This window comes from Neolamprologus brichardi, chromosome 15 (genome assembly GCF_056152115.1).
Source record: "Neolamprologus brichardi isolate AB-2024 chromosome 15, ASM5615211v1, whole genome shotgun sequence".
In the NCBI taxonomy this organism is placed as follows: domain Eukaryota; kingdom Metazoa; phylum Chordata; class Actinopteri; order Cichliformes; family Cichlidae; genus Neolamprologus; species Neolamprologus brichardi.
The window spans coordinates 4662451-4689486 of NC_142118.1; the positions used below are offsets into that span (position 1 = coordinate 4662451).

Sequence of the window (27036 nt, forward strand, 5' to 3'; positions counted from 1 at the left end):
CATGGATGTAAGTACTTCATCAAATTCTCAGATCTCTACTCTGGTAAGAATGAGTGCATTGCATTCTCCTCTGTTATCCAACCTTAATATAAATGTATAACTTTTTGCTTATGTTTGCAACTGCAAGTTGGTGTCCTCCATCGTGTCCACCTTCTCCCTCCCACGTATTTCCATCTTGGCTCCTGACCCTTCTCTTTCTCCATCCTCCTCCTCCTCTCCTCCTCCTCCTCCTCCTCCTCCGCCTCCTCCTCTGTCTCAGCATTCTGATCCTCTGTGTGGCAGCTGCCCGTCCTCTGGTTCTGCCCCACAGGCTAACAGCCTTTGGCCCAGCCTGTCACCTTCTGGAGCTGGATTCCCCACTTGGCCAGGACAGGCCACTCAACCCGCACCGTGCTGGACAGGCCAGCCAAACACACCCTGCTGGCCTGGGATGCAACCAGCTCCAGTCTCTGTCCCCACTCCAATTCCACTCCAAGCTCCCACTCAAGTCGTAACACCACCTCCTGCGCCAACCACAACTGTAGTTCCAGCTCCAACTGCAGTGCAGCCCTGTCAGCCTTGCTGGCCAGGCACCCAGTACCAGCCTCCTCAGCCACCAGCTCCAATTCAAGTTCAAGTCCCAAATCCAACTCCAACTCCAGTTCCAGTGCCTGCACCTGCTCCCAGCATCCATCCAAATGTACCAGGCTGGCCTGCAAATCCCGGCTGGCCCTATAACCCGGGACAATCAGGGTGGCCTGGGCAGAATCCGTCCATCATGCCTCCACACTGGCTCCCACCCACATCTGGACCTCTAGTGAGTCAAATGCAAGGAACCGGGTGTGTTCGTTTGCTGCCAGGCTGTTTTACCGTGCTCCTCTCTCTTTGCTGTTTAGAGCGTGCCATACAACTTGAACCTGGCCCGAGGGGTGTATGACAAAATGATGATGACGATCTTGGGCTATGTGAAACCTAACGCTAAAATGTAAGCCTGCATCTGTGTGCCCTCAGTGTCTTTGAAAAACGAGGTGGATTTCATGTTGCATTAGGTTCTTGAGAGCATGTTTTCTTTAGTCTGAATCCGTCTGGTCTCCCGCAGGTTCACAGTGAACTTCCTGAGAGGCAACGACATCGCCTTTCACATCAACCCCCGCTTCAACGAGGCGGCCAAGCAGGTGCTTGTCCGCAACCACAAGCTGGGTGAACGCTGGGGTGCCGAAGAGAGAGACCTGAAGGGTCCCTTCCCTTTTGCGCTTGGGAGCCCTTTTGAGGTGAGTGACAGAGACCGAAATTAGATCAGGGCAGTGGGCTGAAGCACCACGAGAGGCTATATTGTGTTGTTGTATTAATCATTGGATCGCTTCAGAGCACAAAACAAACTGAAGATCACTTTTTAAATCATTAATCTCAATTCTCAGAAGTTTAAAACAATTCTTACATTATTAATACTTTTAAAAACTAATAACTAATTAGATGAAACTAAACTAAAACTACTAACGTGCAATAAAATGAGTTTTACTGCTGATCCTTGTGCGTTTAACTGACTCTAGGTCACTTTCTCATGGGAAACGTTAGGCCTCGAAAAAATGGAAAGGGTTGGAAAGTCGTTTGTGCAGGCGGGTCCTAGATAAGGGAGCTGCTATGCTGCAGGGAGGCTCCTGGAGGTCAGTGGGGGTCTCATGTTGCTCACTAACATCAATAACACTTATGTTTAACAGGCATCGTAAAGAGGAGACTAATCTGTGGAGCTGATTCTGTCTTTGTGTCCAGCAGTCCTGGGTTTGTGTTCACTCACATCAATAACACAATGTGTTAACAGGCACTCGTTACTGCTACTTCTTCTAATAACTGATTTGGTGACATTATAATGTGTACTATACAGTACATACAGCAGTATGTACTAGGGATGCAACGATACCAATTTTTTCAAACCGATACGATACCGATACTTGGATCTGAGTACTTGCCGATACAGAGTACAAAAAACGATACTTCTACCACACACACACACAAATACAATTAATTGGAAGACAGGTTTTATTATAGTCCCTGCCGATAAAAAATAAAATCTTAATAAAAATGACCACAAAAAAATTTCAAGTGAAAAATAAGCATTTCTGTTAAATTATTGCAGAGTCTCCACATTGTAATTTTACAAAATATCACTGAACTATTGGCACTGTCTCGAGCTTTCAGAATAATAAATAAACACTTCTGTTTGGAATAAAATAAATACAAATTAGGTTTGAGAATAAAATAAACTTTTTAAATTATTGCAGAGTGTCCATATTGTAAACAAACAAACAAAATAATTATTATTAAATAAATAATAAAATATAAAAAATTATAAAATAAATAAAATAATAATTGGCCCCCTAGTGGCCAATCTAAAAAACTACAACAGAAATGACAAGCCACCCTCTGATTAATGAAATAAGTTGGTATCGGTTAACTTTTACGAGTATGAGTACACACACATTTTACAGTATCGGCCCCGATACCCGATACCAGTATCGGTATCGGTGCGTCCCTAGTATGTACTGTATAGTACACAAAAAAGTCTCATTTTTTGTTCTTGTAAAATTAAAAACAGTTATCACGGGTATCACAGCCATGAGACAGATGCAGATAAAAGGAGCCAGGAGGTCAAAAGCTGTGAAATCTGTGGCACTCACGGGTCATTCAATAACCATGTTTTTGCAATTAGGCTAATTAATAATTGTGTGTTCAATAAATTTTCAGTGATCGCAGATTTTTTTTTTAACTTGAAATCAGTGATCAGTTGCTGCTCCAACTCCTGGGCCTGCATTTTCAATGAGTTTTCTATAAAGTATTTGTTTTACAATGAGCATAAGTGGAAATAACACTGCACTTTTCAACTTGACATTAATTTAATTAATGAGAGGTGACATATTCTAACTGGACACTTCATTAGTTACACCTTGCTAGTATCTTGTTGGACTCCTTTTGGCTAGGTTTAGGGTCTTTGTGGCAACTAATACAAGAAGGTGCTGGAAACATTCCTCAGAGATGTTGGTCCATGTTGACACAACAGCATCAAACTGCTGCTGAAGATGTTTGATAACTTTGCCGACATGTGGCCAACAGTAATGTTTTCATGATCTTCATTATTAAACATTTGCACATAAAGAAGTGACATAATATTCAGTACTTAAAGTTTACTCTTCGGGCGCCCCTCATCTGCTGTTTTTTTTCGGCAAAATTATCCACACCCACCGCCGCGCTATGCAGTCTGGGATATGTTGGGCCACGAAGTCTACACCGCCACGTCCTTGAAATCCAGGGAAATGAAGGACGCATTTGAGGGCCGCATTTCGAGCAGCCTTCAAATTGGGACAGCCTTCGTCGCGTCGCTGTGATGTAATCGGCCTTAAAATGCGGCCTTTAAGGCTGCAGACCCTGAATTGGGATACAGCTATTGTGTAATATTGATGACCTTGTGCAAATTGTAGCCTCGTTATCCTGGTCTTAGCTGACCGGAGTGTTATCCAGTGTGGTCTTCTGCTGCTGTAGCCCATCTGCATCAAGCTTCAATGTGTTGTGCAGTCAGAGAAGCTCTTCTCCATACTTTAGTTGTAATGAGTGCTTATTGCCTTCCTATCAGCTCGAAGCAGTCTGGCCATTCTCCTCTGACGTCTGGCATCAGCAAGACATTTTCACTGAGAAAAATGCAGCTCAAGCTTGTGTGGGGAAAATCCTAATAGATCAGCAGTTTGTAAATACTCAGACTAGCTCTTCTGGCACCAACAACCATACGCATTCAAAGTCACTCAAACCACCTTTCTTTCTCACTCTGATGCTTGGATTAACTTAAGCAGGTCGTCTTGACCATGTCTACACGCCTAAATGCACTGAGACACTGCCATGTGATCTGGCTGGCTAAATATATTTGTTGAAGTGTGCCTAATGAAGTGTCCGGTGAGTGTAGTGTATTTATTTCTTGACATTTTAGTGATATTAAATAAGGGTTTAATCATTGCAATAGTATAGTAGGGATAAAAGATGTTGAACTTACTGTCATATCAGTCAAAGTTATTTCTTGGAAATTATAATCAGTGAGAATAATTTTTTTTTAAAATATATAGTAATACCTGGTGAAGAACTTTCTTAGCTGTACACATCAGATGTCATAGTCTCAATGTAAGGATGTCACTGGTGGTGTGTTCTCTTGCAGATGAAGATCCTGTGCACGCCTGAGACGTTTAGGGTGGCAGTGAACAACATCCCCCTGTTTGAGTTCCGTCACCGCATCAGAGAGCTCAACCAGATCGACAGAATCAACATCTTGCACGACGTCGTCCTCACATACGTCAATGTGGAGACACTTCCTTAAGAAATTCAGCTTTAGCCACACAGATGAACGCATATATACGACTGTGTGTTTATGCAGCAGAGATACATATACGTAGATAAATGGTGTGACACATACTCTTACGGTATTTACAGGCTACATCTTGGGGGCAACGTTTCAGTTAATGTTTAGCATTACGCTCTAAAATGGGATAAATAAGCATGTTAGTTGGTCCTGTGATGTGTAAGGTAATGAGCTGAGCTCATTGTTTAACAATAAGGAATACGTCCTGTGCCACAGCACTAATCACTTCATGCACAGAGGCATTTGATTTTCTGTATAGATGCTACTGCTACTATTTTTATTGTAGACAATAACATAATCTATAATATGAAAGTTCTACTAACTAATAGATAACTGAGAACTATGTATGCACCGATGTTGGAAAAAAATGGCAACACTGGTTCATGATTATTACCTCTCGATTAGTATTAACTGTAGAAATCCTTTAATAATAAATGTACAAGGGTCCTAGTGTAATCAAGTCCATGTTTTTATTGTGTTTTGTTTTAACAGATCAACACTATGAAACTGTATAACAGTAAAATAAGAGAAAATCTCTTTCAGAGAAATAAAAAATCAGCACAAACGTATAAAAGGAACTAACTGGATGATTGACTGTGTGATACATGTCGACAAGCAATCGTTTCATAAAGTTACAGTGAGTTTTACAAGGAAAACACCATCAGCTACCTCTGTCAGCCTGAAAAGCTCTTTCCTACAGTAAAAACTCAGTGAAACCATTTCTGTCCTCACTCCTTTAAGCCCAAACGTTAGCATTTTTACCTCAAGAGCAGCATATCGTTAAATTATAGATATCGTACCAAACCCTTAAGCTAACATCACATTTGGGTCAAGGCTTCAACTTCCACAAAACAGAACAGCTACACAGACGACGAGGCGGAATTTTGAGCCTGGATATTTATACTGGGAACAAATAATGATTAGCTTCATCTTATGGACATCATTTTTTTTTAAATTCAGTAAAAACTAAAAACATCTCAGTACGTTTCTATCCACATATATTTACTTTGCTTAAAAAAATATTACTCTCATCCGATTACTAACAGTTTAATAGCAGAAAAAAACAAATAAACAAAAGTTGTGTGTATAATTAACAAAAACTGTGGCATATTTTTAAACCCATGTGGTCTTCTAGTTTTGGAATACCTCTGCTCTTCACGTGACTTCATCACCTCCAGTGTTTCCCTTTGTAACATTCACTTTCAAAAAATTCAATTAGATCGTTTAAAAAATGCTCCACAGACAAAGGAGAGCAACAGCAATGTGAAAGTAAGGTAATAAAAAAATATATACATATATTCTAGACAATAATACTCAACATCCATTTTCCAAATGGTCTCTGTGCAAAAAACAAACAATTGTGCATTTAAGAGTGCTATAGAGTCTTCGTCTCTCTTTCTCCTCCTGGTTTATGGGCCCTGCAAACATTAGTCTATCTCTTCAGGTCTTGGTGTCTAGTCTCTTTTCTACAGACTTCACCAGCAGCTCAGCGTACTGCTCCAGCAGAGCCAGGGCTTTCTCTCCGTCACCGTTTACCCCTGGGGGTGCTTCAGATTGGGGTGAGGAAGGATGAGGCAGAGAGTCCAACTCATCCTTAACCGTAAGCAGCGCCTTGGACAGGATGCTCCTCATCTCATGTTGATCTTCACTGGTCTGTTGGCTATGCTGTAGTACCTGTTGTTAATGAACACATGCATATATAAAGTAAGTCAGCCATCCAAACTTCCAGAAATGAAAAAGAAAGCCAATGATGGAGTGAAATTGGTAGTACCCTGAACGACCACTTGAGGCTTCCCTAAAAGCAGAGTCAAGTCTCCATGCCGTTTCATGTTAAAATACTCAACTTCACAGAAGAAATTAACATGTTTTCCACCCGATAGAAAATGATTGTAGTTCTTATAGAACACTTTCCCTTTCATAACAAAGTGTGAATGTTTTTATAATTCACCCATTTAAAATATGTTAAGCATTTAATATGGGCTACTTTGTAGCTACTTTGAATGGCAAAAGTAGCTACACCCATCTTATTCACCATTTAATGTACTAAAACATACACTTTATTTGGTAAGTATATATATTTTTAATCTTTTTTTTTGCACGAGGCAACCTACACATTACACCAACAGGAGCTGCTCCACCCTGGAAACCCATGAGCCATGAAGCTCCCGGCACACAGTTTTTGTGCTGATGTTAATGACACAGGAGTTACTGAGTCAGCAAAGTGCTTGTGGTGACTTTAACAAAATATGTGCCTCAGTACTCAGCAACCCCGCTCTATAACGCTTCCACTTTACAGTAATATCACATCATGTAGTATCTGGGAGGGAAGAAATTTCACAAGCTAACTTTTTGCATAGTGGCATCCTATTACAGCATCTCATTTAAATTTAGTAAACTCTTGAAAACAAATTTTTTTCTCACAAATGTTTGTAAAAGCAGACTGCATGGCTAGGTGTTTGATTATATACACATGTGGCAGTGGGATTGGAAACACGTGAATTCCAAAATTAAGGATTGTGACCAATGTTATCTATATAGTGTACCTTCCAGTGTGGCTTGCTATGTAGTTTACTGTACTAGCATCCCATCCAAAAAGTCCCTGCTAAGATTTTGGTGAGTTAAATTCTACAATTTCCTGTGTTCATTACTCAACCCTAATCAGCAGGTATCTGGATCCATGTGTGCACACATACACTTTATTGATACTTTATTGATACCCTAACCCTTGGTTGGATAATAGATTGGGTAGTAGGCTAACCAAGCTAGCATGCTAACCAAGCTAGCATGCTAACCAAGCTAGCATGCTAACCAAGCTAGCTAGCATTAGCTGATAACAGTTCACCCTCTTGTTTAAATGTGGTCACTTCTGACTATATTTAAAAAAACAAAAACAAAGCAAAAACAACAAGGTGAAAGCCATGTTGAGAATTTTAAAATGGGTGGGTTTAAAATGCCCAGACACTTATGTCTTTTATGCAGTTTATGCAGTCAACAGGCAGCCAGAGGTACACACAGATGGGCAGTGCCTTTATCTCTTCATTCGCTTCATCAGATTATAGATGTTTGCTTTTCCGCTTTGTCTTATTCTCTCTCTGTTTCCTGCTTTCTATCAAGTTCTCCACCCACCCACCATTTTCACACATTCATATACTCAGACGCACACACTGACCGTAGTGTATAACATGACAGTTTTCCGCAGACTGCTGTGAAGGTCGGTAACAACCTGCCTACAAGTTTCCAAGGTGACTGAGCGATCTGCAGAGAGAGATAGAGAGAATGAAAATCAGCACGCACACCCAGGAGCACAAATAGCACAAACACAAGCGTGAGCCGTTATCGAGCGAGGTAGGAGAGCGGTAAACGTTGTGCAAAAGGTTGAAGAGCATATAAGGAAAAAAGAGGGAAAAGTTGGTATCAGAAAAGAAACAAACAGGTGAGGAGGTTGCTGCAAAAAGCTGCAGAGCTGTAACAGTGTAAACTAAGAAAACTGATTTCCCAGTTTATATCATCCAGCAAAACACAGTTTCAGGTACAGAGCTGCTATCACTTAATGCCATTTAAGGTTTCTGTGTTTTTCAAATTGAAATGAAGCGAAAAGAAATTCCTGGCCTTTGAAAGGCGCTTATCATTCAGGGAACAGCCGGGAGGGAAGTATGACGAAGGAGATGGAGTTATTGTAAGATTCACCAGAGCACTTTAAAACTATTAGATACCTTTTATTTACTGAGCGAGTGAGCAATGTGAGGAAAACTCTGCACTGCCCATTAACTGAGGCTTTGTATTTGACGTCACAGCAGAGTCTAAGTAATATTCAAATTCACCTGCAAATTTCCACAGATAATGGAAAACAGTATCTGGTGTGCAAACAAACGTTCATCCTTTTCAGGAAGTACAAATGTGCAAATATTATGAAAGTCATCCATATTTTGATATTAGCGGGAAGCGAGAAGAGGGCTAAAGACAAAGAAGCTAAAGGAATGAATGTAACAAAATGTAACAAATATAAATGTAACAAATAGCAGATATTTAAAACTTGTTGTTCTGTCATGTGTCGTCCTTGTAAAGGTCTAACTGGAAGCAGGCAGATAATATGACACAGATAAGACTGACAGGCAGTACTGAAAAACATCAGGGGACGGAGCAACAAATAAGAGGAGGGTTGGTTAAAGAAGTCGTGGGAGGACAAACCTGGCTGTGGGCTTGATGTGTGGGCCTGTTCAGGCACCAGAGGGCACTCTTTAGCTACAGCCACCTGACCTGGCTCCTTGGCACTGGGAATAAAAGCCAGAAATGTAAGTCAGTTGCAGTGGCAGTACTAATTCTTGTATATAAGATACCCAGAACTGAACAGATACAATGAACAAATACTACTGCAGCCAACTCATAGTGTGTATGAAGCAAATAACTAGCAATTTGATGTGCGACTGTTAAAAAACATCTAGCAAAGTCTTCACAAGTGATATAAAACTTCACCTCTCAGAAACCGAGTCCCTTTTCTGCTTCACAGGCAAAGAGGAATCCAAACTTAGAGACAGGTGCCTGCCTAATGCTGAAAATAACAAGATAAAATCACGTTCAAGCACACAGTTAGCCGATCGGCTCCTTAGCTCTGTGGAGACATTAAAAAGTACACGACTGGCCGGCGTTCTGACCTTGTTTGTTTAGGGGAGTAGCTCTATGGTGACATCCGGGGTCTGTTGTAGGAGTAGAAGCCCTGCTGATACTTCCAGACCAACTTGAGCTTGGCTTCACCTCCAGGCACAGGCTGCGTCGAGGGCTGAGCGGCTGCTTAGGAAGTGGGATGCGAGAAGGAGGGACGTTCTGGCTGACTGTAGGATGAGGTGGAGTCAAGGAGGGACTGTTTGATAGTGGAAGGGACGATTTTGACGGCGCAGAGGGTGGGAAAATCAGGACAGGAGATGAGGCGAGCACGGGAGGCTCAGTTTCTACCTCCACAGACGACCTCCTCCTCTTGGAGAAGAAGGGGGAGCCTGGCGGGGTCATTATTTGGACGGCATCTCCAAAAGAGGAGGACCGGTTTTTTGCCACAGAGCTAGCAGTGGGGTTCATGTAAGAGTGCTGGGGCTTGAGTTTAGGGCTCTCCCACGGAAGTGGGGACTGGGATGACTGTGGGGACCCAGAGGAGTGTGAAGAAAAGCACGAGGAAGGTCTGGGAGAGGGTTCGTTGAGGAAAAGCTGCTGAGGTCTCTTGTGCAACTCCCTCTGGTCACTAGAGGGCAGAGGGGAGGAAAGAGCTGCAGAAAAAGACAGTGAGAAGATTAATATGACTAATTCTAAGAAAGTAGAATTCAATTACACGTGCTAAAGTGTTATGAACTGATTCAGAAGACTACAAAGCAGTTACTTTCAACTCATGTGGGAAAATACACTGATTAATTTGGCAAATTTCAAAGAAACTGTAAGTCGGCAATGCAAATTATGTTTAAATACACTCTTGAGGCAGATTAACTTCCTCACAGTTGCCAGCGGATGGAATTACTGTAGTTCACTGAAAAATCAGACACAAACATTACAGGAACCACAGACAAATAAATGAGTGAACTGAAACGGGATCAAACGTACAGCGCGTGGCCAAGTCCTGGGCAGAGTGCGATTTTTGGATGCACGTCCTGTCCAGCAGCAGCGAAGCTTTGGGGGAAGGATTAGAAAACCTCCAGAGGTGGGACCCTGCGGTCGTCTTCTTCTGAGGTCTAAGCGCAGGAGGACTGCTTCTCTCCTGAGCCCTGCTGAGACGCGATACAGCAACTTTACCATCTGTTCACGGCGCGCGTGAGTATTTTAGTCACATGACTGGCAGGAATAAAGCACAGTGAAATGTCTGCTGTTGTGCTGACATAGCCTTGTGACACAGCATCTATCCCCCCGTGTTGTTCATACTGATCTTTTAGAATCATTTAGTGACTTTAATGCTTTTCGCAGATCCGGTTTTGCCTCAAAAATGAAACCCCCATGACTCCTCTTAACGTGTGTGTTTTCTTCTTACTTTGGCCCTTGAGCTTTTCCAGGGGACATGGGACTCTGATTTTCTGCGTTCCCGCCTACGCCATCTTCCATCAAGGGCCGCACTTTTGACACCGGGGGCTTAATGGAGCGGCCGCCTTGTTCCTTCCCGTTCGCTTTGGCAAACAGAAGCACGTCTCTGCGCAGAAAGGTAATACCGGGTAAGAGAAGCAGATAAGTGAGACACACATTATTCCCCTAACGTATGTGCAGATTGCTATTACTCTCAGGTTTGTAAAGTCAACATGAAGCCTCATCCAGCAGTCAGTTAGCGTAAACTTTAAACAGGAGGCGGTTGCACTGCTTAAACAAGATACACCATGTGAATTAGCGAGCTTTAGATGTGCTGGTAGGTGGATCTGGAGACTTCTACAGAGAGCCGCCTCTTTAACAGTAGCTTAGACATGAGGGTGGAATCGTTTAGCCCCCAAAATGTGAAGCTGTTTACACTTAAACATCTCCACCTCCGAGAATAAAAAAAGAAAACAATTTCCTGCACAAAATCACCCGTAGAGTTAAACTGACAGCTTGACTAGACAGGGAAAGTACACAGCGGCGTGTGAGAGTCCGCATGGGTTTGTAATTATAGCTGTTGAATCCACATTGGTCTGAAGTGGTCAGGCAGTACCGGTTATTATGTCCTCCGGCCAGGAAGCGTGAAGACATACTGAGCCTCGGGACGCTGCTCTGCTCAGCTGTGGATGGACATCAAGAAAAAACAGAAAGGAAGAAAATTGAGATGGAGGCAGGAAGTAGAAGTGAGACTGAGAGGATAATCAGTGTCGACTGTGTCTGAATTTGCACGTGAGGTCATTTAAAGACGTCTGGGAAATAAAGCAATAATTCTTTTCTCCGTGTCTGGAGGTGTTAGCCACAAACAGGCTATACATTAGTCATAACTAGACATCAAAAGGATATCAACTTCTGGCTCCCAACAACAAAGAGAACAAGGTTATTTCCCTAAAGCTCAAAGCACGCCTGTCTGTGTGTTCTGTGTTACCTGTAGTGCAGCCATCCGACAGCGTCTCAAAGTTCCGCTTGAGGAAATCCGCTCGATCGCATCCGCCGCCGTCCGTTATTGTCCTGAGAGCCTCGTCCATGCTCGTCACCCCTTCCCTTCGCTCCTCGTCCTCCTCCTTCTCGTCGTTCTCCTCATCCGAGCTGTCCTGACTCAGATACTCTGCCTCTGCAGGATCTGAAAGCGAAAGCAAAATTAGACGCAGCAGAGACACAAGTATGACAGAGAAGACAGAGTTTTCAGTGGCCTTGATACAGCCCTTACACGCAGGGAGAGGGGGCAGCAGGTACTCTGTAATCCTTAAGAAATAACCAGCCTGGTAGTTTTATCTGACATTTCTCTTATCGAGCCTCGAAATAAAATGAAATAAATAAATAAAATCCACATCTCTGCACGCCCAAATCCCTCTCTGCAGGTATGAGCATCACTCTACATCGAAGAGATATTTTAAAGCTCTCCTGGACATTTTAACTCGTGATTTGAAATCCTGCGTTTGGCACACTTCAGAAAGAAAACCTGAGACTGAGCACAGGCAGGGAGAGAGTACTGCAACATGAAAAAACCTCACAACGTGAAGAAAGCTCACATTTTTTTAGCATTATAAATATACAAAGACCTCTCAGTTATGCTGCAGTATCTGGTCCGGCCTTATGGACTGAAAAGGACGGAAAGCCGATTATGAGGGCGGTCAGGAAGCCCGTTCTCTCTCTCCCTTCACATTCCTGTGACTGCAGCAGCAGTTTGAGTGGCTTACGCTCATGTTATGCATTTCTCTTTTTTAGTTTTGTTACATTTAGTTTTGATGTTGGATTAGCTTAGATCAGATGTGGGGAATTAATCTCCCCGAGGGGGCAATATGAGAAGCTGGGACTGTTTTTGAGGGCTGTAACAGGGATGTACACCAGGCTGGTCAGAGTGGCAGCAGTTTAATGTTGCTGATGGTTTATGGTTAGACTTTTCCTAGTTTTCTTTTGCTTCTTGTTCCCAATTATTTATTAAAATTTGTGGGAACTGTGTGGCTTATTTCAGTTCTGTAGAATCTCTTACAGCGTGGAGATAGACATACTGGGGGTTGTAACATATTTTTAAGGTGTTTAGACTTTTTGTGTTAGTTTTTGTGTTGAAAAACTGCAAAATCCTGATGAAAGTATGTAAATAATGTATGTATGTTCTCACCAGGGCATAAGCATGAATGCATCTAAAGCAGACAGTCTCCTGTCGTGTGCTACTTGCTGAAAAAGTGCAACTTTGGACACTGTGCTTTACACGAGCTTTTGCACAAAAGACTCTTTTTTTTAATGCTGCATGCATTCAGAGTGAGAACTCACCATCCAAAATATGATCTGGGCTGGACTCTCTGCTGTCATAATCCAAAGAGCAAGCGCTATCTGGGCTGCGGCTGTCCTGGCTCTCGCTACGGATCCCTCGTCCTTGCATCCTGCAGTAATCGCTGATGTAACGGAATCACCGACGTGGGAGCAACGAGGAATGGGGAGGGGGGGGTGCAGAAAGAGAGAAACAGCAAACTGAGAATAGAAAAGGACTTTTGTTGTCTTGCAGTGGCATTGCAATCAGTCGGGCAAAACGGTGCGTAGCAGGCAGGGGTTTACCTGCCCAGAGGACTTGTGTCGTCCTCCTTTTCCTCAGGATAGAGCACATCTGTCCCCTCGGTGTCCCTGGAAGTGTGCGAGGACAGCCAGTCGGCGTCCGGCCAGGGTCGATGTCTCCTGGGTCTCTCTCCCATCTGCAGAAAACGAGCAGTGCGATTATACACTCACGGATCCGCACGAGCGGCTTCCTATATCTCCCTTATAGACAAACAGAACGTACCACAGGCTCTCGGAGGCCGAGCGAGCTCTGCCTCTCTCTGTCATGTGGGGGGAAGCTGGGGTTTTTCTTCGGAGCAAAGGTTTCCAGTTGCCTCAGGTCCAGCATGGATTTAACCATCACTTCCAATGAGCCCATACGATGAGACCAACGCCTCCGGGGACGCTTTGAGGACTCGGGGATGACTTGGCTGACGACTCCATGCTGGGAATATACATTATACACAGCACAGTACAATTATTCACCCTTTCCATCACATTTGTTGCTATGGAAGAAACTGTATGGCATCATTAACACACAGGGATGTGTTTTTTATCCATTTTTGTTTTCTTTAATGGAACAAAAAGCAAATACTGCATGTTAGGATGCTTTAAGTTGTGCTTTCTTAGAATAGTCCAAAATGATTTCTTTTATTTAAAGTCATAACAAACATCTACCTTTGTCAGCTCCCAGTCCTGTCCTTCATCTGAGCCTCCTGTTGCAGGAAGGAGCACAATGATTACAAAGTTAATAGAGGAAGTCAGTTTAAAACAATTTTGGTTGTTTTCCAGAATTTGCTGAACTCTGCAAAGAAGCCGAATGTCAGGGCAGTGCACCAATGGAGGATTGTCGACCTATTACTAAACCCTTTTGACCTCATTGATGTAAAAAAACCCAAAAGCAGTTACCGCTATGTTTATTCATGTCATCAATTATCACACAGTACCTGTGTCCTCCTCTTCGTGGCTGCTGGCGGAAGAAGAATGGGTCCCGTTGTCTTCGGGGTCATTGGCATCGTCGTTCGCCGCGCTGTCGTCCTCCTCGTGTTCACGGTCGCTGTCAGAGGACAGACCCCCCAGAGCGGGAGCGCTGTACACCTCACGCCTGGGGTAACACAGCGAAAGAGTCAACAAGATGAATATTCTATCTGTGTTGCCATGTGATTATACGCGAAGGGGCTCGAGGTGGGCTCTTTATCATCGGCGCTGGGTTCGTGGAAAGAATGTACTCAATTAACAGGTGGAGGTGTGCTGGTGTCGTCACCTGAGACTGGAGGTTTTGCTGGGTGGCGTGTTTGGGTTTTCTCTGAGCTGGTGCAGCCTCTCTCTCATGGTGATCGTCAGCTCCGGGGACAGCCTCCACACAAAGATGCAGCTGGGGGAGATAAAAGCATTAAATATTCAAGATTTCATTTCAGCTCGGAAGCATCTGCAAACACATTTCCACAGCCGTTTCCTGCAGCTGCAGCGGCAGAAGATTGCTTCGGCCTGGGTGCGAGGACATCACTGAGAGGCGGTTTCTCACCTATCTCCCGATACAGAAATCAAATGCCGGCAATCGCTGGTAAACTTAATCCCAGTGACGATTTCTGCCAAACATAAACAAGAAAAAAAGGCTTGTTAGCTCTCATTATGTTCTCTGTCATTGTTGTTAGATTTATTCTGTGATAGCTGCGTTACCAGAATGTCCAAACATAGTGGCCACACACTCCCCGGTGTAGAAGTCAAAGATGCTGATGGTTTTATCGGAGCAGCTGGTGGCCACGTATTGACCAGAGGGATCGATCTGAACCTGCCACACCCAACGCAAAAGAGCCTTTTAGTATCTCTCTCTATATATGTGTGTATATATATATATATATATATATATATATATATACAGACAGAGAGAAAAAAGGTGTTTCAACTGTGGAGAAAAATGTTACCCTGAGCAGACTTCCATCTTCACTCAAAGATCCTTTGTAGAGTTTTTTCTGTTTGCCGCTGCTGATGTTGAAAATCCTGCAGAGAGAAGGAAGAGATAAGCCCCGGCGCCTTTAAAGAACACGTTCCTAGCGAAGCTCGCGTATCTTTGAAGCCGCGTGCCCTCGCTTACCGGATGCAGCGGTCCTGACAGCCAACAGCGGCGTACTTGCAGGTGGCGTCTACGTCCATGTCGTAAAGCGTGGTCTTCCTCACCATGTGGTGGGAACGCCTGAACTCTGTTCCTCTGTCGGTCTGTGAAACAGAACGAGACAGCGTCAGGCCTGCGCTGGAGGAGGGCGGAGAAAATATCAGGGGTATTTTAGCAGAATGCATGATGTGACTTTTATTCTGAGCGTGCTGAACTCAATATAACCTGCAAAGAGAAATATGTGCAGCTTTACAGTCATTGAGCCAAGTCTCCAAACGCTGCAGAGATCAGCTTGACTCGGGATCAATATCTGCATATTAAAAGGTGGGTATACAGCTAGCTGTTGCATACAATAATGGAGTGGGGGAAAATAGACTGAACATGTTTGGCAGTTAGAATAAGGTCAAAGTTTAGACCACAGAGAATCGGCTTTTGTGCATCACTACCATCATCATCATCATCATCATCATATAGACATAGTCAGAAAAGGGGACTCAGCTCATCCTTGAAAACGGCACAGAAGAAGCTCATTTCTGCTCTGCCGGAGCACAAACCTGTCACAACAACTTTCTAAAATGAGCACTCCATAAATGTCTGTACGCCAAAGAGAAGGTTCACTTTAGACTAACAAGCTCTTGTTTACTGCGCTCCGGAAAAAACAAAAATAAAAAAAACAACTTCATGTTCTGAGTCACTGCAGTGGCCTAAATCCCGTCTCAAGTTTATGAAAAATGTTGTAAGTGGCCTGCTAACCCAGAAGCAATTCCTCCTTTTCTTTCTCTCTTTTTTTGCATTTCATAGTTATACAACTTGTAGCACAAAAGCTCCTTTTGTGGTCTGTGCTCTAGAATTGCTAAACAGATTGTGTTACCATTGTGCCAATAAGTGTGACCTAAATGAGAGGAATTAATGAAAAAAAATTGCAAATGCAATGAAGCTCTTTGTGGCCAGAATTAGTTATTCAGAAGAATATCGCAGGCTGTACTTTGACGAAGTCAGAATAGCTGGTTCACTGTTTCCAGTCTACAATAAGGTGGCTGTTTCCTACCTTGTTAGCATTTAGCAGCCTGCATATACATTAGCTTTAACATTGGCGTTTGGCAGGACGTTCTGAGTGCTCGTGCTTTTGCGTGTGTTTGTTGGGTAATATCCAACATCTGACGTTACCTTGTGCGCTGTGTGGAAATAGATGCTCTTGTCTGCCCCACAGCTGATCATTCTCACCTTGTTGTCATTGGCTAAAGAACAAAAAACAAAAGCATTTAGTCATCGTGTCTTCGTGCACGTTCGATCATCCAGGCAAGGAAATCCCAGAAAGTTGATTCTGTTCATCTAGACGGGACGTTTTCAGTAGGAGAAATTATTTGTGTGTGAAAAGTGTGAGAGGATTACCCTGCCCTCAACACAAGTGTGTCAGTGTTGAGGGCAGAAACATGGTGGCGCCGTGGGTTCCCCACTGGGGCTAATTTGTATATGGAGGAAGTAGAAAAGAGGACTCTATCATCCTACCCTGGGACACCACCGAGTCATCGGTTCACATATGTGGATAACACCTGGGTGAAAATCAAATCTCAGGATGTCCCACAATTCAGTGATCACATTAACTCAGTGAACAGACACATCGAGTTCACCAGGGAGGGTGTGAAAAATGACAGGTTAGCTTTCCTAGACTGTGAAATTCCTATCAGGAATGGACAACATTTGAAAGTCAATGGAAACAACCTCTGGCAGAACACAGGCCAGGACTCCACAGTCTATTTACATCTACAGGCCAGTGGCCGCTCTGTCAGTGGACAGGGAGGAACAGTAGTGGGGAGTCAAGGAGGCTATTTACGTGAAAAAGGAACGACCATCTGTGAACTGAGGGGGCCTAAGGGTACATCCACTATTTTACAGTGCTGTGATTACAGCTATACCCCAACTCTCTGTGAATAGCACTCATGGAGATCGATCAATGGTCGTGACAATTTGCATGTTAATGATCATGAAACTGACCTCGCAGCCCATTGTTAGTCAGTGGTGCTGGTGTCAGTCATTATGCAAATGTAGTGTTTATGAGGTTGGAGAAACCTGCAGACAGCTGAGACTGAGAAGCCACACGAGCGATGCAACGTTTCTGCCACTGAAAATGCGACATCCAGATGAACGTTCCAGGATTTAGTCATCTTTTCATTCAAAAAACTGAAACCTGACCACAGAGACACCCTAATATTATACAGCAGCTTATTATACAATTGCACTTTGACCTTTTTAGTATGAAACTTACTTTTATGTTACCAAGATAAGGTTTTGCATGTTGTTTAAGAAGTTAGCTGGTTAGCTGAGCAATCTTGTCTGTTGCAAAATGGATACAAAGCTAAAGCTGACATCCCTGCACTTCCACGTAAATAGTGCAGAACTAGAGATGGAAATTTAAGCTATATGGACAAAATCACCTAAACATTACACCCACAGGAGCTGCTCCACCATGGAGACCCATGTCATAAAGCTCGGAGCACACAGTTCTTGTGCTGATGTTAATGCCACAAGAGGTTTGGAGCTCTGCAGTTATTGAGTTAGCTTCGTGTTCTGGCATCTTCTATGTAACATGTGACTGGTGTTAAGCCAGCCTCCAATTCCAGCATTGCAGTCAAGCCAGCCTCCACTTTGTTTTACGTTCCCTGTGTATTCGAAGTATTATGGCAAAAGATGTGGAAACCTGATTTCAAAATAAAAGCTCCTGAAGCATGACTTCTAAATAAAAGCCAACTCCCAGTAAATTAAGAGCACATTCACAAATATCAATTAGTCTTGTTTGCAAACTCTAATGTTGGATACAAATGACATACCCTAGAATACCCGTATTCTAGTAGCAACATGTCAATATTAAAGCCATCTCCTTTTGGATTTCAAAGTAAAAGCCCGGTTAATTTTCATTTTTGAACTACTCTTTCAATGACTTCAGAATGCTCTTAAAAGCAAAAGTCATATTTACAAAGACTAGTTGCATTTTATATCAGCACTATCCAACCACAGAAATTTGAAATTGCCTATATTTGACTTAACCTGCTAACGATTTCAAAATGCTCTAAAAAGAAAAATTCTTGTTTCCACAGGATAATTTCACCTTAGATCAACAGTATGCAACCTCCCGATGTTACCATATCAATTTCAAGTCATTCTGATTTTGCCTTCCAAAATAATGGCCTGTTGAAAATGCCCATAACTTACCTAACTTTCCATGATTTCAGAACGCTGGGTAACGCTCTGTATCTTTAAGTGGTGTTTAGGGGTGAGAGCCGCTGTGGTTTCTAAACCACTTTGCAGTAATGCCACTAATACACACATTTATTGACTTGCTGCAGTGGTGGCATCCCATTAAAGCACCAGTGACTCTTTAAAATGACCGCTCTATGTGACAAACTATTGCTGGTAGCTAGGAAATGTATTCTCGTTAATTGGGTTAAGGATAACCCCCCCTCTGTGACTTTGTGGTACAGAGAATTATTTAAAGTTATTCCTCACGAAAGAACTGCTGCTATTTTAGGAGGAAATGAGGGTCTCTTTCTCAATGTTTGGTCCCCTTTGCTTTTTTATTTGCCAAATGATTTGTCCCAACTGTTGAGGGGGGGTGGTTGCAATTAAATAGGAAGTAAGCGTAAAGGACAACAATTCATTCTTGGAGTTTATCTTTTTCTCTTTCTAAATCTGTGGGTAATTGAGTGAAAATATGTTTTTTTGTGTGGTTTTGTTTTTTGTTTTTTCCCCTCTCTCCTCTTCACCCCATATGTGTATTTGTACAGGTGTATACTGACTTTAATATAGGGACGCACCGATACCGATACTGGTATCGGGTATCGGGGCCGATACTGTAAAATGTGTGTGTACTCATACTCGTAAAAGTTAACCGATACCACGAACCGATACTAATTTCATTAATCAGAGGGTGGCTTGTCATTTCTGTTGAAGTTTTTTAGATTGGCCACTAGGGGGACATCCCGCGCTAAACAGGCACAGGGTTAGGCGAGTGAGACTGGCAGCTCCAGATAAAAAAGAGAAACTGGAGGCTGCTGTAGCTAGGCTAAACAAAATGTCAGCACTGTGGACCGGAACAGCCAACTTTAACTCAGGTTTTGGAAAAGCGATGAAAAATGTCAAGAGAAAATCCACGGGCAGTGTGTGTGTGTGTGGTAGAAGTATCGGTATCGGCAAGTACTCAGATCCAAGTATCGGTATTGTATCGGTTTGAAAAAATTGGTATCATTGCATCCCTACTTTAATATATTCCCTTTGGGTTTTTTTTCTTTTCTTTCTTTTTCGTTTGCTTGTTATGTTTTATGCTTTTCTTGATAATGAATAAAAACTGTTTAAAATGACCCGCTCTTTCATAAATGTTTTTGAAAGCAGGTTAATGGGACTGAAAAAAAATCTTTGAATTTCAAAGATTAAGAGGTGTGGCCCAGTACTTTTTGTCCATACGGTGCATAACTCGTCATTTCTTTCTCTACATGGAAAACAGCTGTAGGCCAAATACTTATCCTTTTTCTGCCCACCGACTCATCATTTGCAGACATGACCACCGTGCAGAAATACACCAGAGGAACTCAAACCCAGCTAGACTCATCCCTAGGGCAGCATTTCTGCAGTTCAGCTTCTTCCAGCATGAAGTAATTGGTAGCCTAAAAGCTAAGCTTTCAAAGTAGTTTGCCCCAAACTGCCTATTTTATATTAACCCACTATTATCAGTAAAAGAGTTTTACAGTTCATGAAAAAGTCCAGAGACAGTAGATTAGTGCCTCTTCAAAAATCGAAATTTGAAACCGTGACAGTAAGTGGTGCAAACATTTCATACCAGCTGAAGAAGAGAAAGCAAAGTGCAACTGAAAGGCTTTGCTCGGGCAACCGAAACGCCACCTGAATACACACGTAACCGTCATTTATTATTGAAACAAGTTGTGCGGCGTGTGAAATAAAAGAGGGACTTTGTGTGGGAGATGAAAGCGTCGGATTAAGGAAAGATTAGCCGTTAGATGTTGACAGCTTCTCAAGTGTCTCACCGGCGAAGCGGACGGCTGTTATGGATGAAGAGTGTTCGTCGAGTGTTTGCACCAGACTGTAGTCGTCTTCTGCATCCAAGACGTGGATCAGACGATCCCTGCTGGCTGTGGCCAGCAGCTTCAGACCTGAGAGAAATCAGACCACATAATCACCTATTGTATTCACAGCCAATGTGCAAACATTCTCCAAGCGTGTCATCATTATAGTAACTAACACAGTCTCACACACACACTGACCTGTTTCTGGTTTACTGTATTCGAGGCTGAGGATCTCAGCATCATGGGCTTCCACCTTAAGAATCTCCTTCATGCTGCTGAGGTCATGAACCCTGCAGAATATCACAGTTTTAGGACAAAAGGTCACGTCAGTCCGTCATCAGCCTCAGCCTTAGTCTTCCCGTCCTACCTCAGCATGCCGTTGCGATCTCCAGATGCCAGGTGTTTGCCGTCCGGGCTGACACAGATGGTCCTGATGCCCGTCCTGGTTTCCGCTGTCTGTCCATCCCCCGACTTGACCTCTGAATTCGCACTTGTTACACACTCTGAATCCAGCAAGGTGCTGGCGTTCCCGTCGATGTAGATTATATTCAAAAGATCCTTTATAGAAACGAGGGAGACAGACAGTAACTCTTCACAGCTGTACTCGAAACACAGCTGAAGAGAATACGGAGCTTGGAAGTCAAACTCACTTGGCTCAGGATGTTTGGAGGATGAGTTTGTGTCCAGTCGTCCATGCGCCACACTCTCACGGTGTTATCAGCTGAACTAGTGAGGAACGCGCCTGATGACAAACCAGAAGCCACTTCTTCTGGAACATCTGGAAACACCTGGGGAGTAGTGACAAGCATGATTTTAAAAAACAATTAATGCTGTAAGTTAGATTTCTAGAAATGCAGTTTCACTATGCTGTGAATTGTCTTATATCAGCTGTTATCACCAATTTCAAGCTGCCAAATTCTGATGCACAATGTTCAGCACAACAGCTCCAAGTTTCCCAGTTTTGTTCGCGTAATGATCCCCAATGTGCCGCAAATTACTAACCGAATCAATAGGTAGAATCCAATCTGTTGTACTGCTGTAATCCTATTGAGCCAGGAGGCTTGAGAAAACACACTGAACATCTCACAGCTTTTAAAGAGGTTATATAAATTCACCTCCTCCTGCATGCATTTACCTCCAGGTCCCAGACACAGGCGGGATGAAAGAGGGCAGAGTGCACCTTCCCCACCCGCTGCACATCTCTCACGTCCCACACGTACAGGCTGTGGTCATTATATACACAGCTGAGCCGCCAGCTGACGGGGTCATAGGTTACGGCAACGGTGTCTGGGTAACGGGCATCCGCTGCGGCGTTGAACAGATGACTGTGGGAATGAAGGTTGGGACAATAGGAATAGATGTTTTCTTTGTAAAAATCCGACACCCTCGAGAATAAGAAACATTTAGACGAGACTCGGGCTTGAGACAGAAAGCTCTATTAATAGAGCTCGCTTGATCCTGCAGCGGATCAGTGCTAAAGAAAGGCCGAGTCACTCCTGAGCTCTTCCTCACCTGGCCTCAGTCATGGAGGAGACGTCAGAGCCGAGGGGGTGCGGCCGCGGCAGCGTGCACACGAAGTGCAAGTCAGCGGGTCTGAAGGCTCGCACCGTTCCATCGGCACAGCCGCAGAAGATCATATCTTCAGACAGAGAGAGCGACTGAGCCAGCCTGGTCTGCACGGAAGGACACGCGCCAGATAATCAGCTCACAAGTCATAGCTTCATAATCTTTCTGAGAAAATGGTAAACATTTATATTCATTCAAGTCTGAAAAATTAAGCTGATTTTGCTCCTGCAGATAATATTACATCATTGCTTTGGCTGAGTCCTCTGCAAAGGTTACGGAGGAGTAGAAAAGCGGGCCCGCTGGAGCTTTTCCAAACACATCCTGTACCTGTCCTTGCTTCTAAATCCTCTTCACCCATTCAATAAACGCGTATGGTTACTGACCTAAGGCATTTGTGCCTGTACTCTACTCAAATAATAACTAAATGAACATACATGTTAGTGCTGACTGAGGCCAATACCACATAAAGAAAAGTGACACCTAGTGAATAAAGAACAAATATGTTACATTCAGCTACCATTTAATAAAAATGAACAGTAGTGGCAGTTAAGAGTAGAGCATCGTATCACAGTATTTTTGCTTGGCGATACTGTAAAGATTCAGGGAGCGCAAATATCATTATTTTTATTAAGTAAGTTAAAATACTCGAACAAGAGGGCTCATGTCCTACACCAGCGGTCCCCAACCTTTTTTGCGCCACGGACCGGTTTATGCCCGACAATATTTTCACGGACCGGCCTTTAAGGTGTCGCGGATAAATACAACAAAATAAAACTAGTACCGGTACCGAAAATAGAAGATTTATTCATAACACACGTGAAAAGACCCAGGAAAACCGAGTAAACGATAAAAACGATAACAAAATAACGCTGAAAACCGATAAAAACCCTGAAAACTATACATTTCACACCTGAGCCTCAACTCTCGCGGCCCGGTACCAAACGACTCACGGAGGCCCGGGGGTTGGGGACCGCTGTCCTACACCACTGACTGACTGCAACCACTCTCAGAGAGGCTGTCGGAGGTTTGCGAGTAACTGCTGTCTAATCTATAAATGCAGGTTGCAGATTGCCAACATGCTGGCATCAGTCTGAACGAGTCTTTGCTAATAAACACAACATGAGGGAAGTCGACTCAACAGATTTGAATTCGGTGATTTATCACAGCTAATCAGAAGCTGATTGCGTGTAATTGTCAACTTGACCCCGTTCAATTCATCTTGTGGCAGGTTTTAGTCACAGTGTTGGTACTTGCTTGTTGTTGCTGCTTGACAATATAATTTTGCAGCAAAAAATGACACAAATCCAAATAATTTAAGTATGATTACTTTATCTTATTAGATAAAACAAATACTGACAACATTTTAATTGGAGATTTATAAATATCTTATTCATTTTGTTTTGTTTTCTTATATGTCACAAAAAAAAAAATCACATTGATCATATAGTGGGGTGTCAGGTTAGTCCCGCCTCTACCTTTCACCTGCAGACAGCCCCTCCCCTCTCACTCACCCGAAGGTCCACCCACTTGTCCAGCATCCTCTTGCTGTTAAACTCACACAGCAGACCAGAGGAAGTAATGCAGAAAGTGGAGTCCGATTTAGAGCCACGTCCACAAGCAACATCACAGAAGAAATTGTTCCTCAGCTGTCCCAGCAGCCCGGAGCGGCCCAGCAGAGGCACAGGAGCGCTGGCCTACATAGCACAGAGGGGTGATGGTTAGCCGATAAAGCTCCAACTGAAGGAGTTAAAGTGCTTCCCTGAAATGTTGCATGTGTGCTGCTGAAAATTAATAATCCCTGGGTTTCACAAATGTATTTGCATAATGTAAGAGTGCACTAAAGTTATTCAATTATGCAAAAATAAAGCCGAAGTAAAAGGTAGGGAAATAACTCCAGGCAGTAATAAAAGATAGGAAAGCCTCTCATACCTTGTTGGCCTTGCAGTGATCCAGATACCAGAACTTGACATGCCTGTTCCCCACTGTGACAAAGTAGGAGCTGTCCTCGGAGAAAGACACACCTTTCACCTTACTGGACACCTTGTTAGCGGCCACTATTACATCTTTCTGCAAAGAACAACACATTGGAAAGAGATCACACAACTGCAACACAATAGGACTCGCTGCTCAACAGTATTACATCCCATTCACTACGTGGTTTTAGACATTTTCACTACTTTAAAGTTATTTTTTATTTAGAGTTTGAAAAAAATTGAGCTTAAAAATTGCCAGTCATCAGACATTAAACCATCATTGTCCCGATTAAAGCAGTCAGGAGAACGGAAGAAGGTGTAAAAGCACAGGTAGGATTTGACCTTTGGAAACTTTCAAGGGAGACAAACCTTCCACGCCCAGACGTTGACCATCATGTCATGTTGATTTCCTACACTGACTATGTGTTTGCCATTGGGGGAGAAAGCCACGCAGGAGACGCTGTACTTGTGCTTCTGGAGCTCAGCCACTTGCTTCCGTTCTGCCACGTCCCATACTCTCACCGCCGGTAGGTGACCGCTCTGATGAAAACAAAAATGGTAAGGGGGGAAGGAGTCAACGTTTAAAAACAATGTTAGGTTGTTAGTAAGATGGCGAACACTCCTCCATTCATACACCAAAGCGTCTTAATGTTTTCGTCGACTGAAACAGGCTCCGCTCAGGAGTCACCTGTCCTTCCTGTCTGTCCATCTCTCTAGAAGATCATCCTCTCTCTGTCCTCTGATTGTCTACTTGTCCCTTGACCTGCTCGCATTATTCCCTCCTGGGGATCGAAAGTTCAGCAGACTATTTGTGTAGTCTCCTATTATAATATGGTAAAAGGACCTTTCAAAGGTCAGAGTTATTAGGTCCAAAAGAAATAGTGTGACATTCAACCGAAGACAGAGCTGCATACAAAAGACACACAAGAAGAGGAGGACGAAACAGCCCGCGCATCCGCTGTCAGCCTGCCCCTGTATGTAAACGAGCTGCTGTTTGATGAATGAGTGTGTGTGTGTGTGAGGGACATTTCTTATCAGATCACTCACTCGGGCATATCTTTTACTCCTCCTTTTAAAGGGCCTGTGGGAAAACATCTAATACAGCTGTGATGCGCTCAGCTTTGATCACCGAGCGCAGCGGGTTAAAAAGGGCTTTAATACCTCTGCTAGCTGACCAAAATGCTAACACTCAGCTCTAATATTTCTCCACCACATCTACTGCGATCTCTAACCAGTTTTAATTACTCAAAGTATTCTAACGTTGGGAATTTAGCACATGCTTCCCTTTGAATTCCAGGAGAATCCAGGAGAACAGAATATCCTCAAGTCTATTTGGTCTTTTGAACTTTGGTCTTTGTCGTCATAGCAACTGCTGCCTGCCCATCCACTTATGCAGAGAAGTCTTTAATCGGCTTTGATTGGCCGGGGAGGATTAAGATAGCGTGTTGTGTCGAGGCCCGCGTTGTAACTACAACAAAACCGATTCAAGATGCTTGACTGAAAAGACACATTACGCTGTGACGCGACAGAACAAGGCCCTCTAAAGAGGAGAGGCTGCAAACACAGAGCTCCGCAGCAAGCATCCATCCTGCCGGGGTGTTCGCAGCACAGCGCGCTAACTCCTTCTTATACTGTGGATAACTGAAGACGGGAACGAGCTAATTCTCTGAATTCTGCAAACACCAGTCCTACTGTGATGTTCGCTTGACGCAGCAAAAACCAAAGAAAGCTAAACAGACGACGAGAGGACAGACGCAAGTTTGAGTTTAGCTGCAGAGACAAAGTGAGAAAAGTGAGGGTGATGAAACTCACCTCTCCTGTCACCAAGTGTTTGCCGTCAGGGGAAAAAGACAGAGCTGTGATGGTTTTCCTGTGAGAGGGACAGAGGATAACATCACAGCATGATTAGTTCAGTGCTGCTCTGCTTCAGTGAAGACTGTACTTGTGGGTGACTCACCTTGAAGTGTTGATAATGTGGTGCTGCCTGTTCTTTTTGGGGTTCAGTAAGACTACCACACACCTGCAAAAGGAAACCAAGAAATGCAGTAATGCATATTAATATCTGATATGGAACAGGTCGAGAAACGATGCACACACTTAAGGAAAATGGCCATTTTATGTTAATAAATTGATGACGGAGCTTATAGGTGCAAATGTTCAAACTGTGCAACTCCAAAGAAAGCCTGATGCTAATGGCTGAATTTTATCTGGAAGTTTTTCCTTGGTTGTAACAGCGAGAAGTAGAAACACACTGTAAACATTGGTGCTGTTAATGTTCTAGGAAAGCATTAAATAATTGACATGTGTAGTGATTGCGAAAAAACAACTAATCGTGTGCAGAAATGAATTTATGAAACTTACAAATGACCAAAAGATCAGCTGGATAACTTCCAACCACTTTTCGTTTCTAATTCCTCTTTATTTTTATTTAATTTTACACCACAACACAATAATAACCCCAATAAATCATCAATATTTCCTGGTTTAAATCAGCTGTGTGTGTTGCGGTCAAAACTCTACATTCATGATTTATCATTTTCTTTTTGTGCGAAACATACAGATGAAGTCAGGAGCTTGCGCACCCTCATCGTGGGCGTGAACGAATGATGGTTTTAGGCTTTTAATGATTTCTTTGTTGTTTCGATGTGTCACCACTTTGCAGAGTGAAGCGAGTTTTACATTACTGCAAAATCGACACCTTCAAGCTCGGCTGAAGTTTGCAGCTGCCGACATGCAAGGCCAAAAAGCCTTGGAGTAATATTTTACAGTCAGAAGAGACAGAAATTGAGCCATTTGGCAACAATGACAAGGGGTATGCCTTTCAGGAGTAAAGGTCAAACCTAAGCACAATGCACCTCCTGTGAAGCAGGGCGGTGGTAGCATCATGCTCTGGGGTCGTTTTGTAGTTGTACTTTGCACCAGTTGGATATATTAATGAAGAAGGAGAACTACCTCCAAAATTTTCAACTTCACCATAAATCAAAAGCTAGACGGCTGAAACTTGGAGATGACTGGGTGTTCCTGCAAAAACGAAATGAATAGGAACACAAGCGCGCACACACATTTTAAACCTCGGGTTGGGAAAGTGCACAAGATTTTCCGTCCTTAGTCTAGTTTACAAAATACAGAATAACTTCCTTAGAGGGAACATTCAGAAAGAAGATTACACTACGTTACATGAAAAATGAAAGCACGACTAGACATAGCGTGAGTCATTTTTAGTCTATACCAGGGGTAGGCAACTCCAGGCCTTGAGTGCCGGTATCCTGCAGGTTTTAGATCTCACCCTGGGTCAACACACCTGAATCA

At 43.2% G+C, this 27036-nt stretch overlaps 2 protein-coding genes across 3 annotated transcripts in view; one reads left to right on the top strand and one right to left on the bottom strand.

Annotated features, from left to right (window-relative positions):
* Window positions 1-4835, top strand: LOC102796561 (galectin-9). Of its 2 annotated transcripts, none has more exons than XM_087852145.1 (5): window positions 1-43; window positions 311-796; window positions 876-964; window positions 1079-1250; window positions 4175-4835. In XM_087852145.1, exons 1-5 carry the CDS (start codon window positions 2-4, stop codon window positions 4331-4333), a joined length of 948 nt encoding a protein of 315 aa, XP_087708271.1. In that variant the 5' UTR covers window position 1; the 3' UTR covers window positions 4334-4835. The 2 variants fall into 2 exon arrangements, with proteins under 2 accessions (XP_087708271.1, XP_087708270.1); XM_087852144.1 differs by having other exon boundaries at window positions 2-43; window positions 260-796.
* LOC102798538 (mitogen-activated protein kinase-binding protein 1-like) overlaps window positions 4832-27036 on the bottom strand; it is a 24666-nt gene continuing 2461 nt past the window's right edge. Inside the window, exons 3-33 of the mRNA XM_087852147.1 lie at window positions 25685-25747; window positions 25540-25597; window positions 24097-24267; window positions 23684-23821; window positions 23248-23448; window positions 21701-21861; window positions 21324-21513; window positions 20839-20976; window positions 20556-20746; window positions 20387-20478; window positions 20150-20275; window positions 16281-16351; window positions 15096-15217; window positions 14926-15001; window positions 14681-14792; window positions 14526-14589; window positions 14265-14375; window positions 13948-14105; window positions 13679-13716; window positions 13245-13445; window positions 13025-13158; window positions 12743-12864; window positions 11397-11591; window positions 11025-11091; window positions 10380-10535; window positions 9959-10122; window positions 9028-9630; window positions 8849-8924; window positions 8564-8646; window positions 7545-7630; window positions 4832-6049 (exon numbers count right to left, since the gene is read on the bottom strand). Of these exons, the coding sequence (XP_087708273.1) occupies window positions 5816-6049; window positions 7545-7630; window positions 8564-8646; window positions 8849-8924; window positions 9028-9630; window positions 9959-10122; window positions 10380-10535; window positions 11025-11091; window positions 11397-11591; window positions 12743-12864; window positions 13025-13158; window positions 13245-13445; window positions 13679-13716; window positions 13948-14105; window positions 14265-14375; window positions 14526-14589; window positions 14681-14792; window positions 14926-15001; window positions 15096-15217; window positions 16281-16351; window positions 20150-20275; window positions 20387-20478; window positions 20556-20746; window positions 20839-20976; window positions 21324-21513; window positions 21701-21861; window positions 23248-23448; window positions 23684-23821; window positions 24097-24267; window positions 25540-25597; window positions 25685-25747 (4402 nt within the window). The 3' untranslated portion in view covers window positions 4832-5815. The remainder of the gene's footprint in view (window positions 6050-7544; window positions 7631-8563; window positions 8647-8848; window positions 8925-9027; window positions 9631-9958; window positions 10123-10379; window positions 10536-11024; window positions 11092-11396; window positions 11592-12742; window positions 12865-13024; window positions 13159-13244; window positions 13446-13678; window positions 13717-13947; window positions 14106-14264; window positions 14376-14525; window positions 14590-14680; window positions 14793-14925; window positions 15002-15095; window positions 15218-16280; window positions 16352-20149; window positions 20276-20386; window positions 20479-20555; window positions 20747-20838; window positions 20977-21323; window positions 21514-21700; window positions 21862-23247; window positions 23449-23683; window positions 23822-24096; window positions 24268-25539; window positions 25598-25684; window positions 25748-27036) is intronic.